This window comes from Salvelinus namaycush, unplaced genomic scaffold (genome assembly GCF_016432855.1).
Source record: "Salvelinus namaycush isolate Seneca unplaced genomic scaffold, SaNama_1.0 Scaffold295, whole genome shotgun sequence".
In the NCBI taxonomy this organism is placed as follows: Eukaryota; Metazoa; Chordata; class Actinopteri; order Salmoniformes; family Salmonidae; genus Salvelinus; species Salvelinus namaycush.
The window spans coordinates 70,001-88,841 of record NW_024059841.1 but is presented as its reverse complement, the minus strand read 5'-3'; the positions used below and the strand labels follow the sequence as shown (position 1 = coordinate 88,841).

The 18,841-nt window shown below is 47.9% G+C and overlaps 1 protein-coding gene across 2 annotated transcripts in view; it reads right to left on the bottom strand.

Annotated features, from left to right (window-relative positions):
- Positions 1–18,841, bottom strand: part of LOC120039716 (serine/threonine-protein kinase N1-like) — a 51,194-nt gene continuing 32,353 nt past the window's right edge. Inside the window, exons 1-23 of one of the 2 annotated variants that reach the window (XM_038985123.1) lie at positions 17,071–17,338; positions 11,569–11,763; positions 11,209–11,314; positions 10,889–11,037; positions 10,410–10,530; positions 7,948–8,093; positions 7,311–7,524; positions 6,726–6,926; positions 6,476–6,585; positions 6,028–6,171; positions 5,814–5,889; positions 5,349–5,478; positions 5,016–5,100; positions 4,716–4,795; positions 4,384–4,456; positions 4,185–4,276; positions 3,823–3,999; positions 3,347–3,409; positions 3,182–3,258; positions 2,869–3,011; positions 2,524–2,631; positions 2,135–2,215; positions 1–2,013 (exon numbers count right to left, since the gene is read on the bottom strand). In XM_038985123.1, the coding sequence (XP_038841051.1) occupies positions 1,810–2,013; positions 2,135–2,215; positions 2,524–2,631; positions 2,869–3,011; positions 3,182–3,258; positions 3,347–3,409; positions 3,823–3,999; positions 4,185–4,276; positions 4,384–4,456; positions 4,716–4,795; positions 5,016–5,100; positions 5,349–5,478; positions 5,814–5,889; positions 6,028–6,171; positions 6,476–6,585; positions 6,726–6,926; positions 7,311–7,524; positions 7,948–8,093; positions 10,410–10,530; positions 10,889–11,037; positions 11,209–11,314; positions 11,569–11,763; positions 17,071–17,142 (2,847 nt within the window). In that variant the 5' untranslated portion in view covers positions 17,143–17,338 and the 3' untranslated portion in view covers positions 1–1,809. Of the gene's footprint in view, positions 2,014–2,134; positions 2,216–2,523; positions 2,632–2,868; positions 3,012–3,181; positions 3,259–3,346; positions 3,410–3,822; positions 4,000–4,184; positions 4,277–4,383; positions 4,457–4,715; positions 4,796–5,015; positions 5,101–5,348; positions 5,479–5,813; positions 5,890–6,027; positions 6,172–6,475; positions 6,586–6,725; positions 6,927–7,310; positions 7,525–7,947; positions 8,094–10,409; positions 10,531–10,888; positions 11,038–11,208; positions 11,315–11,568; positions 11,764–17,070; positions 17,339–18,841 lie in introns of those variants that run through there. The other variant, XM_038985124.1, reaches the window with a different exon arrangement.

Sequence of the window (18,841 nt, the reverse complement as noted above, 5' to 3'; positions counted from 1 at the left end):
TTTTCCCAACAGATGTTCTTTATAAATAACTAATCTCATACTTTCACTTCCTTTTGTATAGTCGTACACAAGATAAGTAGAGTCTGCAACCAGACAAACATGATTCAAAACACACCCCCATACACAGAGACAAGGGAGGTAAAGTTTGTTTTCTATTGACTTCTGCAGATGAGCATGTACTGTAGTTGGAGGATGAAGCTGCCTCTAAATTCTGATCTAAGGTCAGTTTTCTTTTCCTAATGGATGCGGTTAGAACAAACTGATCCTAGATCCGTTCTTAATGGTCACTTCAACCTGGAGAAGCATTGAGCATGATTCATTGCTTGGATGTGTTTCCGCTTCATGCCACTGATTGAATTTGAGTGTCTTGAGCATTAAAGTCTCTCAGTGTGTGTACGTTTGTGTGAATATTTACATGTTTGGAACGAGACATCCTTCAGCCTTTCTTTTGTGTGTTCAGATATGACCAAATGGCACAGGTGTAGACTGCCACATGGCACACCCTTATATAAAATTCACAGATTGGACCAATTAAAAGGCAACAGGATAAATTCAATAATGCTCTCTGTTGCTTTTCTCAACGACTTCATTATCAACCAAAAACAGAACCAAAAGCACTGTCGCCGTTGATTCCCCCCCCCCCATAATAACTAAAATCAGAACATTTTAAAGAATGTTAAAAGGGCAACAATTGCCCATTGTGAATGCACTAGTGATCTGGTTGGATCAGAATTGACCGTTCCTCCAAGCAGTGGTTCTTTACCCTTCTGTTGACACAAGACTAGCATTGGGTAACTTGATGGGTGATTGTTCACAACATTGTAACAATGTAGAGTACATATATATAGACGATTCTACACACTGTTAATTCAACTTCCTCCAAGCAATCATTTTGATAGGCAGATGGAGGTACTTCCTTTTCTCCTCTTAGCATTAATGTAAAACATTATCACCCTCATTGCATACCAAGGACCACAGTTAGTTACCAGGGACCACAGTTAGTTACCAGGGAACACAAAATAACAAAATGAAATGCATTTCTATAGATCCCAGTAGAAATGTAAGGCATCGTTTCAAGCCATGCACCCACCCCACCCCACCACACCCTCTCCCAAATATTATTTGTGTTTTGTCACAGTATGAAGGAACCAGGGTTGGGGTCCATTCCATTTCAATTCAGGAAATAAACTGAAATTCCAATTGACTTCCTGAATTGACTGAATTGAAATGGAATGGATCCCAACCCTGAACGTTACATGGAGATCCTCAGACGTCAGAGCAGACTCAGAGCAGACAACAACACTGGCACAAAGGAGGATGGAACTGGAAGGCAAAGTTAAAAGGGGTTGACTGTGTAGTCGAAGTTACACATTTTATGACAAGTTCTTGTAAGGACACAGCCATTGGAGTGTTCTAGATAGGGAGGAGGTGGCACAAGCTTAGCGGGCGTCACAGTTTCTTTTTTTCTGTCTTCTTTTCCTTTGGAAAACATAGCCACGTCTCATTGTAACAGAACTTCATTTCTCATCAACCACCAGTCTTCTTGACGGGCCCCTTCTCACAGTTCTGTGAGATGCTGCTGCAGTGTAAAAAAAAAAACACAGTCACAGAGTCTTGGCCTGGGTCTGCATTAATCTCCTCTAGTTCATACCTCCCACACAGACGTAGACTACACTACAGACTGACCCTTCTCCGTTTCTCATATCACATTCACAGTGTGGTGGATGCAGCAGACCACCCTTGCAGACTGCCGTGACCCCATGATCCTCATATGATGATGATGTGATAGAGGTCACAACCTCTCGACCCCTAGCAGAGGTCGGAGACGTAGTCGAAGTCGCAGAAGCTGTCCTGGTCCTTGCGAGAGAGCGTGCGGGGCTCGCGCGGCGGCGTCAGGGCGGGAGGCTCGGCGGTGAACTCCTCGTCAAAGTTGCTGACGTCCTCTCGGCCCTTGATGGAGGGAACGAAGGGAGGGGGCAGCTTCCTCTGTAGCAGGGCCTCCCAATCCAGACCCTGGAGGAGTGAGAGAAAAACAGGGTTAACAAAAAGCAAAATATGTTCCTGCAAAAACAACAAGTGTGGGATGAAGAGAAATGGAAAAAGATGAATATGGTGTCATGGATTTCTGACTCACCCGGAAGAAAGGCTGTTTCTTTATCTCATCAGCATCTTTCTCACCAGAGCCTAGTCTCCTCTCTGGGTTCCTCCTCAACAGCTGTTCATGACACACACACACACACACACACACACACACACACACACACACACACACACACACACACACACACACACACACACACACACACAAATCACATGAACATTGACAGCCATTGTAGAAGTCAAATTACCAGCTGTTATACTAAACTTGCTAATGAGAGAATTATGGTGGTTATTGGGAGAGTCTTTTCAGAACTGCTGTTCCCAGGTAAATAAATCATGAATTAAAGAGACAAGAACTACAACATTAAATGGACAAATCTGTGAGGTGCCACAGACCATGGACCTATGTGTGTGGTCACATACCCTCCTCATGATGGCGATGGCCTCTGTGGAGAGGAATCGTGGGTAGCGGACCTCGTCATTCACGATGCTGTCAAACACCTCCTCCTCATCGTCACCAGGGAAGGGCGACTAGCAGAGAAAATACACTCAGACAATTGAGTGGGAAACCCCATTTCTAAATACCAGACCTCACAATATTGACACAAACCAAACCCAAGGAGATGTGCCGTGATGCGACACATTTCTGTTCACGGTATACTGCTACCAAGTGACGTATATTGAATATGTCTACTCAAATAAAGAGTGGACAGGTATTTTCTGTCCTTCCGTATCTATATTTTGTCCAACTCTTCAATGACGTCTCACCTCTCCCACCAGCATCTCATAGATGAGGACCCCCAGGCCCCACCAGTCCACTGCTCTGGTGTAAGAGGTGTCGGTCAGGACCTCAGGGGCCAGGAACTCTGGAGTACCGCAGAACGTACTGGTCCTGTCCCCATAGCCCATCCCTATAGAGGGGGAGATGTTAATCCACAGTGTTACGCGTGCAGGCAGGACGAGACGCACGCAGGCAGACACACACAAAACTCGCACTCGCGTGAGTGTTCACACACACACTAGGTGTCCAGACGTACGCGTCATAGAAGTGTAAAGATTCGACAAACTTCTGACCACTCACCTTCTTTACAGAGTCCAAAGTCGGCAATCTTTACATATCCGTCTGTATCCAGCAGTAAGTTGTCTAGTTTAAGGTCTCTGGAGGAGGGAGGACATAAGAAATGTTACAGACCGGTCAGGGACTTGGATAGAGCGCTAAGAGAGTAGATGTGTGTCGTTGACTCACCGGTACACAATCTTGTGGTCATGGAGAAACTGCAGCCCCAGAACCACACAGGCTGAATAGAACCTGTCAACAGAGACAGAAACATGTAAGACACCTATTCAAAAAACTAAGTGGAGTACACACACACACACACACACACACACACACACACACACACACACACACACACACACACACACACTCTCTCTGGGACTACGTACACACTCACACTCTCTGGGACTACGTACACACACACACTCTCTGGGACTATGTACGTACACACACACACACCCTGGGACTACGCACACACACACACACACACACACTCTGGGAATACGTACACACACACTCTGGGACTACGTACACACACACACACACATTCTGGGATTACGTACACACACACTCTGGGACTACGTACACACACACACACATTGGGACTACGTACACACACACTCTGGGACTATGTACACACACACACACACTTGGGGACTACGTACACAGCCCGTGGTTCAGTGAAGACATCAGCGTGGATGTGCATCATGAGGTCACCGCCAGCCGTGTACTCCATGACGAAGCACACGTGTTCCGGGGTCTGGAAACACGCAAACAGGTTGACCAGGAAGGGGTGGTGGGAGACGTTCACCGTCTCAAAGATACGCTTCTCACACATCAGACTGGAGGGAGAGGAGAAAAACAACAACGGAGGTGGTGAAAATGAGATCTGTGCTTTCAGAGTTCAACTTCAAGCCTTGTGTGATGACAAATTGTTGCAGTCATGTAAAAACAAGTCAGGTTTGTAAATGTATAAATGAAAGGTCCGCACACACACACACACACACACACACACAGAAACACGTACCTCTCCACCTCGTCCCGCGCAACAATATCTCCTTTCTTCAGGGCCTTGATGGCGTATATACTTCCGGTCTTCTTATACTCTGACAGCAGCACCTAAGAGAGAGGACAGGTAAAACAGACAAGGTTCACAGGTCACATTTCAGACTAAATCAAAGTGTTTATTTGGACTTTAAGGCCAGAGGGAGGTTAGAAACGCGTACCTTTCCAAAGTGTCCCCGGCCCAGCACAGCGATCAGCCTGAAGTCCTGGAGGCACAGGGGTTTCTTATGTTTACTGTGGAGAGAGACACACATTACCACAATAAATACTAACTTCACAGTAAACACAGTGACTGGTCCAGCATGGCCAGAGGTGTGTACTGCATTCAACAGTTCATACGTTAACGGAGGTGCCTGGAAGGCACATGGTCACTGGTAGCCTCCAATATAACATCGCTGTGTGTGTGAAACCCTCATGTGTGTAGGTGTATGTAAATGACCATTCGTGTGTCCGCATAGTGACCGCGTCCGTGGAAACGAGTGTGGGTGCACACCTGCTCAGAGGGGGGGTTTGGGCAGGGCGATCAGGGGTGAGGTCTGGGGGAGAGAAGGGCTCAATCACTGGCAACCGCTCCTGAGAAAAAGAGAGCAGAGGGAGAAGAAGAGGATAGAGAGATGGAGGGAAGAAGAGGAAAGAGAGACGGAGGGAAGAAGAGGATAGAGAGATGGAGGGAAGAAGCAAAGCCAGGAGTGAGAGAGAGAGGTAAATGAAGTGGGTGAGTGTGTGAGGTTCCTCTCATGTTGTATTTTGCTATTCTCTTGTTGGGTTTCTCGTCTTTCTGTCCCTCTCTCACCGGGGTGTTATTATCAGAGTCTCTCCTGTAATCATGCCTGACTGGAGAGTCACTGTCCAGACTTAGTTTCTCCACTGAGATCTCCCTGAAAACACGTGCAAACACACACACACACATGTATATGCAAACACACACACATACAGACACAAAAGGGTGGTTAGCTACAGGGTCCAGAGTGCATAGCATGCTACGTGGAGTTCATTCAACAACTAGAGGGATGAATTTGAGGAGTAGATACTTGGGTACAAGTTGCTTGCGTGGGCGGGCCACACACCAAGTCGTTTGTGTGTGTGTGTGTGTGTGTGTGTGTGTGTGTGTGTGTGTCTGTAATACCCAGAGTTGAGGTTGTGTGCATTGGGGCTGTAGGTTCCTGTGTTGTTGACAGTGGGGATTGCGTTCCTCAAGAGTCGGACCCAGGTCCCGATGTCAACGTTCATCTGACGAGCTCTCAGGAAAGCCTTGCCTGCAAACACACACCGGAACAGTTCACACACACACACACACACACACACACACACACACACACACACACACACACACACACACACACACACACACACACACACAATATAAATCCAGCTGGACACAGCAGCAAACGCACCCATTTTCAAAAGACACCATGCGGTTAAATCTGCTATGACCACAAGGGGGTGCTATGGTGAGGTGAGGTCAACCCTTCCGTTACCTTCATAATAAAAACGCCATAGAAATACAATCTCATTCTAGCTCTGTGGGAAATACTGTAGTAAGATATCCACTGTACCAGTAGGTTCTGGATTTCTCCCTGCCCTCTCTCACCGTGCTGTTTGGAGAAGACCTTCTTCTGTCTCTGAAGGCGTGGGGCTCTCTCAATCACCGGGTTGAAGAATATCACCTGAACAAATCACACACGTCACACCTGCACTCTATATAATGGATCTATCAACTCAATTACCAAACACGGTTTTGATACTTCTTTAATGATGTCAAGTTTACAGCGTGTGTGTGTGTGTGTGTGCGTGTTGAAACCTACCTCAGCCAGAAGCAGACCCTGAGGCTCCAGCTCCAGCTGAACTTTGTGTTTCTGGTTGTCCAGGAAGTCCTCCAGCTTCAGGTACTTGAGAGCGCACAGCGAGCGGTAGTCCTTCCAGTACACTGCTATCTCCATCTCCCTGGACTGGAACACACACGTAACAGGTTCAAACTAAGATACACACAGACACATGATACCTCTTCAGAGAGCTGACTAGTGTAGGAGCAAGAGTGTGTGAAGAGGTTTGGTCCTTTTGTGTGTGTGTGTGTGAGAGAGTGTGTGTGAAGACTTGTTTCTTTTGTGAGTGTATGAGTGAGTACATGCATGCGTGTGTGTGAGAGAGAGAGAGAGAGAGAGGACATTTGTACTTGTGTAAGCATATTTGAATGCATAATATTGTCTGTGTGTGTGTACGTGTGTGTGTGTGTGTGTGTGAGAGACCGCTCACCCTCTCCAGCTCCACAGTGAAGGTCTGATCCCAGGCCTGCTCCCCGACACTCTTCCAGGCTGTCTGACCCACCACTGAGTTATCCATCTTCAGCACCGCACTCACCTCCGCTACAAACACACACACACACACACACATTTATTACACACACTACACAAACACACCTTTACATAAATATCCATTTAACAGCACAATTCATGGTAACGGTATGGTTCATTTGACACACACACACTCCACCCTAGCCACTCACAGGAGAGTTCGTCGGTCTTGCTGGGAGTCTTGCCGCTGACGCTCCCGCTGCGTGCGTACAGGTTGCTCTTGCTGCTGCGGTTCATGAAGGAGCGTCCCTCCCCGGGGCTGTAGCAGGGCAACATGACCGCCGTGCCCTTACTGCGCCCCGGGACCACCTCCAACACCCCCACACAGCCCAGCAGCTGCACCTGGAGAGTACCTGAAGCCACGGGGGCGAGGACAGAGAAAGAGAGTAAGCATGTTCCGAGACACCACTATCTAACCTAAGCAAACGCTTCATCGCGTGATGTAAAGATGCTCCTATCCATGTTTATTTTGAAATGGCATGGTGAAGCTAACCGCTATGAAACCACTGTCAATGGTCCACCATCAAGAAGAATCCGTAAGCCAGGGCATGATGCCAGCGAAACAGAACGAGTGTGAATACAGTATGTCAAATGTATGCACGCATGACTGTAAGTCACTTTGGATAAAAGCGTCTGCAAAATGGAATATTATATTCGTAGATGGTTGAATGTGACGGATACTATTGAGTGTTGTGTGCAGTCAATCCTATTGACACATTTAGACCAGTGTCTCTCACCAGTGAGCGGGGAGGGCTTGCTGAGGGTGCTGTACTGGTTGTGAAGGTAGGGGGCACTGTGGCGGGAGCTGAAGGCCGGGGAGGAGGCCAGGACTAGTTCCTCCTTGATGAGGCAGGCCTTGGGGTGGTCCTCCGGCAGGTCGGCTAGACGCTGATCCAGAGAGTCCCTCAGGAGGTCCAACCGCTGGGACGCCTCACTCAGACGACACTGGGCCTGGAGGAGATGAGAGGGGGCGGAAGTGGGGTGAGATGCTCGAAAATAGACCAGGAGTGTGTGTGCTGTATAGAAGTGTGGGTTTACAAATGACACTGGGCCTGGAGGTAGAGAGATTCAGGGATTTGGAAGGATAGGGGTGAGTCCCTAAAGACCAAACCAGGGTCGAGCTCGGTAGGCATGAAAAAGTTTCAATGAACTTCAAAAGGTGTATTTTCGGATTCTGTACGGACACACTTTCACCTGTTTGTACCCAATGAACACAACCCTGGAGAACGGGGTTGTAAGTGTGTGTTCAGACAGTAATTATGTACTGTATGTATGGATTCATATGCATCCATGTAGAGTGAGTTTGAACGCAATGAGTTCTGTGGTGTGTGTTCATGTTCTGTGTGTGCATCTACACATGCATGTGGTGTGTACCTCTGACAGGGCCTTCTTATCCTGGACCTTGCTGGCCCCCAGTAGTCGGAGGACATTCTTAGCTCCCTCTGCCACAGCGTGTTCTACCCTGTAGTGGTGCCTCAGCTCCTCAATACGCAGCTCCACACCACACATGTCCTGGTTACCTGGGGGGGGGGGGGGGGGGGAGAAGGGATGAGTAGACCTAGATGTATGCGTTTAATGCATGTGATTGACATAGGTTAACTTCAATAATAGTCTAGGAGTTTCTGATATACTCTGAGGTAAAGAAAATAATAATAAAAAATGATCGGGAATGTTTTATTTATCAGGAAAACTCTATCCCTGAGAGAAAGATGGTCAGTGTCGTTTAGGTACTCTACTTTATGCTTTCTGTCACAACCCCGAATCTGACCTGACTTGACAGGTGAACGGACTAGACTGGAGCGGTCCTTCTACCACTCTGCTTTCACCCGTCACTGGTGACGTGTTAAAAGAGACAGAGAAAATAGGGCTCCTCTCCAGGAGTACTGGGACACAAACTCAAGATGACACATCCTTTTATTCAGACTGCGGAATAGCAGAGGGGTTGAGACATTTCATCAGTATGTGCTGGAATAATGCCGAGGACAAAACCTTTTTGGATGTCCTGTATTGGTTTAGAGTGCACACTGTGCTTATGTGAGAGGGAGGAGAGAGGGAGAGAGAAACAGAGAGAAAGAGGCAGACAGAAAGAGAGAGAAGGGGGCGACGGACATAGAGAGCGAATGAGAGCGTGAGAGGTGGGTGGGGAGAGAGAGAGGGGGAAGGAAGAGAGAGAAACCGAGAGAGCGAGAGGGTGGAAGGACAGAGGTAGAGAGTGAAGGAGAGAGTGACAGAGGTGGATGGGGTGAGAGAGAGGGGGAAGGAAGAGAGAGAGTCAGGTAGAGAGGGGCAGACAAGAGAGAAGTGGGTATGTGGTTGAATGAGAGAGAGAGAGAGAGAGAGAGAGAGAGAGAGAGAGAGAGAGAGAGAGAGAGAGAGAGAGAGAGAGAGAGAGAGAGAGAGAGAGAGAGAGAGAGAGAGAGAGAGAGAGAGAGAGAGAGAGAGAGAGAGAGAGAGAGAGAGTGAGAGACAGACACAGAAGAGAAAGGTGGGTGGGTGGGTATGTGGTTGAATTCCTTTATCTCCTAATACGGTCCTCGGCTGGGTGCCAGAGACCCTTCTGACTGACCGTAAAGGGTGTGTGTGTGTGTGTGTGTGTGTGTGTGTGTGTTTGTGTGCGAACGCGTGCACATTTGTGTATATACAGAGGGAGTGTGTATTTACCTTCATGTGAGTATGTGTTTACCTTTAGGTGAGTGTGTGATGGGGGGTCTGTTTCTGCAAGTGTGTGTGTGGAAGTGGAAGTCGTTGGCTAAGTAACCACTAAAGCCACTTAGGGTGAAAATCCCATCGTCAACACCACATTCACCCTGCTACATTTTAACAACGATCCCTCGTCACATATGTCTACATTTGACAGCTAACGAAGTGCTTCTGACCAGCGATGAGGAAAAAACCTGGAAGACATATTCCATAGTGAATACACTATCCTCACTAGCCAGAGTTCCGTTGGTTACAGATGAGTACACCAGAAAACGCCCGCCCATAGGAATACATGATCCTTAAAATCCCTCCAAATAGCTTTCAGTTCCTCTCTCCTCCTTACTCCTTTCCCTCCATCTACCTCTCTTGACCTCCATCAATTCCTCTCTTCTCCAGATGACCCCATTAGCTGTTTCCTGAGGATGGAGGGCCCATAAAGGGCCATTCACGTGCCCTGCTGCCACTGAGATTCATCGATCGCCTGCTAACTCATAACGCACGATGAGTGCTAGTGTACATGTGTGTGTGTGTGTACTTTGCGAGTCAGTGTTTGTGCGCAAAAGCATTTGTATGCGTGTTCTCTCGAGTTTCTACTGAGCCCACAGCTTTGAGAGAGCGAGAGACAGACACACACGCGGGATGTCAATGAGTCTCGCTGCCCTCCTCAGTCCAGGAGAGAACCATCCAGACAGTCCCTGAGGCTGTGGAGTATTGATCTGCTTACTGTTTGCCTCGTCTCAGTCTGGACGGATTCGCGGCTAGTTGGCTACTCAGGGGGAGGTAGATGAATATACTGTACATGGGGAGAGGTCAGAGCTGGGCAGTATTGATGGCCTTTTGACTGAACTGCCATTTGACGGATTGAGGTAAAGTGAAATGTGCTGGCAACCTTCCAGCCTCACAGACAAAACCTGTACCTCCGAGACACATTATATCTCCGCAGTCCAAAATAGACAGTTACATTTTGCAGGCAGACAGTTGGACGGTGGCAAAGTATTGACCTGCAAATCAGACAAATAAATGGACAGAGACACAGACAAACAGCGAAAGGGCCGCCCAGACAGATGGACACACAGAGAGAGTGCCGCCCAGACAGACGGACACACAGACAGGTAAGTAAGTATACACTGTCCTACCCTGTGTGTCCTCGGTGTGCTCAGTGGCCTGCACGTTCTTGCGGATCTGCATGCGGATGATGTCGATCTTGGTCTTGCTGTCCTGCAGCATCTGCTGGGCCGTCTGCAGCATCTTCTTGTCCTGATTGGAGGAGGAGGAGAAAGACACAAAAAGACCCGGGTCACATGTCAGGAAGTAGAATATGTGATGAATCATCTCAAGTCTAAATTGCTTTCTTTTCTGCATCTGCACTGATGTGATATACATATGCAGGCTAAAGCTAAATCCTGGTATGAATCCACCATGTTGCTTTTCCCGGTTTCTGTGTTTTCAGATCGCTGTAGATTAAGGAGAAGCATGCATTTAAGCGGGGAGGACATAGAAAAAAGACCTGAGGTGACAGGAGACAAGGACAATCAGCAGATGGGGAAGGGAGGAAAGAGGTGCGGTAAGTACAGAGGGAATGAGTCAGCAGATGGTTGGTTAGAGAGGACAGTACCTTGGTGGATCCGTTGGCGTAGATTGGAATCATGTTCTCGGCTCCCTGTTTGACCTTGAGCTCGATGTTGAGCTGTCTCTCCAGGGCGGCAATGCGGTCCTGGCTTGCTGACGAGCGGCTCTCCGCCCCCGGGGACTGGGGTGGGTCATCTGGTGGGGTCAAAGGTCAGATACATGTTGTCATCGCAATACCAACGCAATACCTTGAGGTTTAATCTATCCTGACAACCAAACATCTCCCTTTTCATACTTGCACGGCTATGACTACGCAAGGGCGACACATAAAACGCAAAGCATAAATGGAATCGTCTAAAAACATACCCTTATTGTCGTCTCCTCCTTTGACCATGATGTGAGCGTCCAGCTCCTGTAAGTGAGCATGCAGGTCTTCCAGCTTACGGTTGGAGCTGCGTAGCTGGGAATCCACCTAATGAATAACACACAACAACAGATGACATTTACATAGCAAGTTTCCAATGCTCGTAGCACTTTACATCAATGCTTGACAGTGAACGTGTAATGCCTCGTGTTGTGCTGTGTCACTATGTTAACTTATATGTAACACCCTACGCTTTATTTGATAAGACCCAATAAACACAATAAAACAAACCCAAACTATTATAATACATTGTAAAAGGGGGGACTTTTACTAAGAGTGTAAGGGGAGGAAACCTAGCCTACCTGGGAGGCATTCCTCTTATCGGTGGTGGCCCTGCGGAGGTTGTCAGCCCCCTCCTTGATCTTCAGCTCCTTCCTGATCTCCCTGCGGATCTTCTCCCTCTGCTCATCAAGACGCTGCTGCACCGTGGTGTCTGAGAAGTCCGAGCTCTGGTCCAGACCCAGCTGCTCTAAGACGGACAGCCCACCTGGGTCACTCTGGATGGGGGGAAGAGGGAGGGGAAGGATGAGGGGTGAAAAGGGGGAAGGGAGAGAGAGGAAAGGGGACAACAGAAGACAGAAAGAGGGAGAGGAAGGAAGTGGGAAAGATAGGATAGAACAAATATTAGCATGTGTTTGTAGAAAACTCAAATGCAGGCTAAATACATATTTCAGGAGGATGATAGCTAGCTACAACGTTCAAGACTTCACATCTCTCCAGTCCACAGTCCCCCCTGAAATTGCCAATGTTCTGAGCTCTAAATCGGCGCTTGACTGTACAGTCAGAGACACAGTGGTTACCACTAGCTGCAATTCCCTCAGGGAAAAAGCCAGCCAGCAAACCAGCCAAACAATCAGGGAACCAGCGGGAGACTGAATGAATCACTGCTATAGGAAATCACAGCCCTGTCCCCCCCAAAACCGTAAACAATACAAAAACAACACATCACCTCCTGGCTGTCGTCGTCCTCAAACAGCCCATCGCCATGCCAACACATAGTCCCCTTTCACCTTCAAATTACAACCGCCAGACCACAGCGACAGAAAACCTCTGACAACACCGCTGGCTAAAACCACACCAAAGCACATTGAGTTGGAGTAGAGAAACAGAAAGGAAAAGATAGTCAGGGTTGTAGAGGAGTGACGTTAGGGGGGGACAGGATATCCGTCCCACACCAGCTCAGGCCCTTCCTGTTTCCTGCCTGTGTCGCTCTGCTATCAGGGAGAGAAAGAGAGGTGGGTCGCGTTCCAAACATACTAAAATGCATCCTTCCGTCCTGTCTTTGAAGTAAATGACTAACCACGTTTCCATCCACTGCTTTTATGTGAGTAAAATCATAGCGTATAATTCTTTTTAAATAAACCCCGACAGCTGTGATGGAAACAGGAAGTTTTTCGGTATTTTTCTTAAAACTGCTTTGTTGGTTAAGGGCTTGTAAGTAAGCATTTCACTGTAAGGTCTATCTATACCTGTTGTATTCGGCGCATGTGACAAATACAATTTGATCATTCGATTTTTATTCGGTACATGAAAACTTAAGCGAAAAAGTAAATTGTGTGTGCACTACTTCATCACGCACTGATTAGTATCTGCAACAGGTCAGTTTGCTGGAAACACAACTGGTGGGAAAATATTTTCTTTATGCAGATTTTTTGAATATTCCTAGCTACTAATAGACATGGCTGAGAGTGGGGAAAGCTGTGAACCCTTTGCTTTCACCAATCAAAACAGTGTTACATCCGTGATTAGTGATTACCTCAAGGAAGGACGTAAGGACACACTTCAAAACTACTGGAACGGGGCCAGTCAAATAAGTATGGGAGGATGAGCCATTTTGACCTTTGACTTCCTCTGAGCTCATAATGTGCACAGGACTGAGTGCCGTGGCCACTAAAAGCTAACCGCTACACTTTAACAAGAGGGAGGAAAAACAGAGCAGAGTAGAGAGCATCCTTGCCCAGGCCGTCAGCTCACATTACAGGAAAGCAGGAGAAAGGGAGGTTAACGGTTAGCAAGCGCCTCATCCAGATCATATGACAGGAAGAGACCAATGATTAGCTAGCGCCTCATCCAACTGATATTACAGGAAGAGGCTAACGTCTAGCTAGCGCCAACATCCATCTGATATGATAGGAGCGGCTAACATAAAGTTAGCCTTTAGCACTCCCTGCCTGTGGTTCCTAGGGAACTCACTCTAGAACCCTGGGGCTAACGGCTAGCTAGTCCCAACATCCATCTGATATGATAAGAGAGGCTAATGATAGCAGTTAGCGCAGCTCCAGGAGCCTGGGGAGGTGCTCCAGGCCCAGACTGAGTGGGTGGGAGGCTTGCAAGGTCTTTAGGCCCGCCGCGACCTGAATTAAAGATTTGCTGCTGTGTCTGTAAAGCATGGAGGAGGAGAGCGAGGCGAGAAAACCTCTCGCTCTGCAGACTGGCTGGTGCACTCCCTGCACTGTACTGTTAGCCTGGTTAGCGATACACTGTACTGTTAGCCTGGTTAGCGATACACTGTACTGTAGTGTAGAAAGCAGTGGGTGTTGAGTTGACTGGGGTTTCAGCCTGACTGTGCTGCTTTGTTGTGTTCTACTTCTACCACATCATAGGCCTAGAGGACGCCTGAACTAAACCCATCTGTTTCTGCTTCAGGAGCTTGGTGTCGTCTTGTGTGCTGGCAAGGCAATGTTGTTGAACGCAGAAAGAGTCTGGTACACAGGATGTCTGAACTGTAGTTGTGCTGCCAGTCTGTTTCTGCTTTAGCAAGCTTGTTGTCGTCTAGCCACATCAGTGTGGCAACTGGCAAGGCAATGATATAACTAGTGTTGAATGTAGGAAGAGTCCGGTACCCAGGTTAGCTGAGCTGGCCCTTCGCTCAGGATGGCCAAGTTTGATTATTTGGTAAATATTTTCTTAACTTGCACTGTTAAGGGCTTGTAAGTAAGCATTTCACGGTAAGGTCTACACTTCTATTCGGTGCATGCGACAAATAAAGTTTGATTTGATAGAGAGTGTGGGGGTTGAAGATGAACACAAAAGATAGTAACCCTGATAGAGGAAGTGTCAGTGTGTGAGGTTACTGTGGGTAAAAGTTGCCCTTCGCCACAGATCTAGGATCAGCTAGGTCCAAATCCTGGCCTTGACCATTAGCGGGGAAAACACAAAACTGACCTTAGATCAGTGTCTACGGGCAACTTCGTCCTACTCCAGTTACTGCACCAACAGAGCTCCAATGAAATGTCAAATGAATTAGACCTAAATCATCGTCAACACGGCAAGTTGTCCAGCTGCTCCTAGACCCTCTAGGACTTTCACACAACTGCACCAATGTGTAATACGTAGCCATCTGGTTGGAATCCCCAACGCAGTAAGTACCAATAAGCACATAGAGATAATGGCTGGCTAATTCAATAGATAGTGGTGCCATGAGCTATTCGCTAACAGAGGCTAATTCAATAAGACCAGCGGAGGAAAGAGAGAAGAGAGGGACCTGAAGAGAAGGAGAGAACGTGGTCAGATTGCAGTAGAATGTCATGAGCTCACGATGGAAAACAGTCCGTCGGAGTTTCCTGCTCCGAGATAACGATTTGAACAGAGATACTGTCAACACACATACTACTGGCACGAGATACTGTCGCGCACGCACACACACACACACACACACACACACACACACACACACACACACACACACACACACACACACACACACACACACACACACACACACACACACACATACACACACACATACACACACACACACACACACACACACAGAAAGCTGACTCACTCACGCCAAAATCCCCTCCCTTGGCCTGACTTAAACTCTCCACATCACTGCAGGTCTCCGGAGTGTGTCGACACGCATGACCCATTGCCAGGGTATTGTTATTGTAGAGGGTGTGATCGGTGTACTGACTGGACTCGTACTTCATCCCGCCGTGTGTGTGTGTGTGTGTGTGTGTGTGTGTGTGTGTGTGTGTGTGTGTGTGTGTGTGTGTGTGTGTGTGTGTGTGTGTGTGTGTGTGTGTGTGTGTGTGTGTGTGTACCAGAGAACCCAGATACACCGCCGTGAACCATTGACACTCCCCTGCGACTCCATTCCATTGTGACGTAAAAGAGCTCACAGGTCGTCCATCTTGGAAAGTCTTCTAGGGTCACCAGACACACACAAACTTGATCAAGGCGCCAAAGCAGCGGCACTGACAGAGTCTGTGTGTCCTGGTTGCCGGTCCCAAATAAAGAGCAGATACTTATTACACCTGTCTTTATGGTACACAGAGTCTCTCTGACAGGAGTGTGTGTGCGACTGTGTGTGTGTGTTACATCCAGAGCGAGTGTGTTCTGTGTCTTGATGAGGAAGACAGTACAGTCAGTACACAGTTAGAGCAGAAGGCCCCTCATGAGGTAAACAGACAGTTTCTCTCTCTGTGCTCCCACTTCTTGGCAGTCTACACAGTGTATAAACACACACACACCATCTCCCACACACACTATGTATGGGGCCGTGGCTGGTGAACACACACACACACACATACACAAAAATGTGTGCGCGTATGCAGGTACAATGGCTGCTTTTTGAAATAGGTTTTCTGTACTAACTTAGTAGGCCTAATCAACGTTCCCTCTCATCAAGTGCAACATGGTCACATCTCTCTGTTCGCCTACTTGCAACAGCAGGGAATAACCAGTTACCACATATAAAGTGGATGAGAAGGCAGACGGGGGAGATGTTGAGAGACAGGGAAAACAAGTAGAAAGAGCATGTCATCCCCAGGGCTTGGAGAGAGAGAGGGGGAGACAGAGGCAGGTTGCGAGAGCGAAAAAGAGAACGAGAGCGCACACCTGCAGCTTTACTGCCCATATGTCTCTCAGTGGCTCCAGCCCTGCAGTAATGAGAGAGAGAGAGAGAGAGAGAGAGAGATGAAGGGAGAGAGAGAAATAGAGAGAGAGAGAGAGAGAGATGAAGGGAGAGAGAGAAATAGAGAGAAATGCAGCCGGACTAGTAGAAACAGTGGGAGAGCGAGAGTAGGGAGATGAAAGACTCTAGGATAAGCAGGGGAGACCGAGGGAACACAGAATGCAAGAGAAAGAGAGGGAGCCAGGACGAGCAAGAGAGGGAGCATGGGGAGTGAAAGAGAGAGGGAGCATGGGGAGTGAAAGAGAGAGGGAGCATGGGGAGTGAAAGAGAGAGGGGAAGTGGAAAGCCAACACAAACAAAGAGAAACAGCACGAGGGGGACCGGAAGAGAGGGAAGAGAAAGGCAGATGCCGCACAGCTGGGCCCGTGTGACATGGAGAGAGAGACGAGGACAGAACGAGATGGACTGAGGACAAAGCAAATGAAACCAGGAGGACAAAGAGGAGAGGAGGGAGACCCAGACAAGAGGAGAAATATCCTAGTCATTCAGCTAGAGACAGAAAACAGAAAGCAATTTAAAAACATTATGAGAAGTGGACGTGGAGGGGAAGAATAGCAAGCAGACAATAAAGGAAGTAAACAGCTGCCTATAAGGCAAACTGACACAAACAAGAGAGACCCAGAAACTCAAAAATACAGCCACTTGTGAATTGAATGTACCAAGACACAAAATGAAACACACATATTGGACACACACACACACACACACACACACACACACACACACACACACACACACACACACACACACACACACACACACACACACACACACACACACACACACACACACACACACACACACACGGGGAAGAAGGCACAACCACCGACTGCAGCAACACACACTGACAGTACAGCACAGTAAATACACGCCCTTTGAACCCTACCGCTGTGTCAGGGTAACTGCTGTCTTCCGACCGCTCCCCCGGGCTTTCCCCCATCGCCGCTTCGCTCGCCATCACCCTCCTCCTCTTGCTGCCTCCCTTCCTACCGCTCTCTCTGAAAGTCTCCCCCCTAGAGCACTGCTTTATCTCTCCCTGCTGAAATCCACCGCCAACTTCCCTCTTCAAAAGGGAAGAGAGAGAAAAAGGAAACTACAGGGGAACTCGAGAGGGAAAAGGCTGCCTGGTCAAGAGACGAGACTAGAACGCGAGGCGAGAGACAGACAGAAAGAAAAAAGAGAGACCGAGTGTGACGGAACTCTACCCTGCACAGCTTCCTGGTTTTAGAGCGAGAGAGAGAGAGCAGGAAAGAGAGCCAAAAAGCGAGAGGGAGAGAGAGCAAGAGTGTGTAATTGTAAACATTCATTTGGGCAGGGTCGGTCTAGAGACTGAACATCCGACAGAGAGGAGAGCAGTTCTATGTGCTCATTGTGTGTGACAGAAAATATGACCAGAGGGCATAATAACAGAGGTACTGAGAAAAAGAGGTAGGGGGAGGGAGAGAGTGAGAGGAAACAGACAAGAGAGTCTCTAGCGCCTCCCCCAGCTCAGATAAGGCCTGACGGATGAAGGGAAGGGGAAGTATAGAAAAGGATCCTGGCACTTTCTCCTCCCATTGCTCCTCCTTCGATCTCTCCCTGGCTTCCCCGTCGTGTTAAAATGCACATAGTTCAGCACGTCAGAGGAGAGCGATGTTCCGTTATGCAAACCATAGGTGCAGTACATTTGGAAAGTTCTCAGACCCCTTAACTTTTTCAACATTTTGTTAGGTTACAGCATTATTCGAAGAATTTATAAATAATAATCATCCTCATCAATCTACACACAATACCCCATAACGACAAAGCAAAATCAGGTTTTTATTACAAATATAAAACGGAAATACTTTATTCACATAAGTATTCAGACCCTTTGCTCTGAGACTGGAAATTGAGCTCAGGTGTATCCTGTTTCCATTGATCATCCTTGAGATGTTCCTACAAGTTGATTGGAGTCCACCTGTGGTAAATTCAATTGATTGGACATAATTTGGAAAGGCACACACCTGTCTAAATAAGGTCCCACAGCAGACAGTGCATGTCAGAGCAAAACCCAAGCCATGAGGTCAAAGGAATAGTCCATAGAGCTCCGAGACAGGATTGTGTCAAGTCCCAAATCTGGGGAAGGGTACCAACACATTTCTGCAGCATTTAAGGTCCCCAAAAACACAGTGGCTTCCATCATTCTTAAATGGAAGAAGTTTGGAACCACCAAGACTCTTCCTCGAGCTGGCCACCGGGCCAAACTGAGCAATAAGGGGAGAAGTGCCTTGGTCAGGGAGGTGACCAAGAACCCAATGGTCACTCTGACAGAGTTCTAGAGTTCCTCTGTGGAGATGGGAAAACCTTACAGAAGAACAACCATCTCTACAGCACTTCACCAATCAGGCCTTTATGGTAGAGTGGCCAGACGGAAGCCACTCCTCAGGAAAAGTCACCTAAAGGACTCTCCAACCATGAGAAACAAGATTCTCTGGTCTGATGAAACCAAGATTGAACTCTTTGGTCTGAATGCCAAGCGTCACATCTGGAGGAAACCTGGCACCATCCCTACGGTGAAGCATGGCGGTGGCAGCATCACGCTGTGGGGATGTTTTTCAGCGGCAGGGACGGGGAGACTAGTCAGGATCGAGGGAAAGATGAACGGAGCAAAGTACAGAGAGATCCTTGATGAAAAC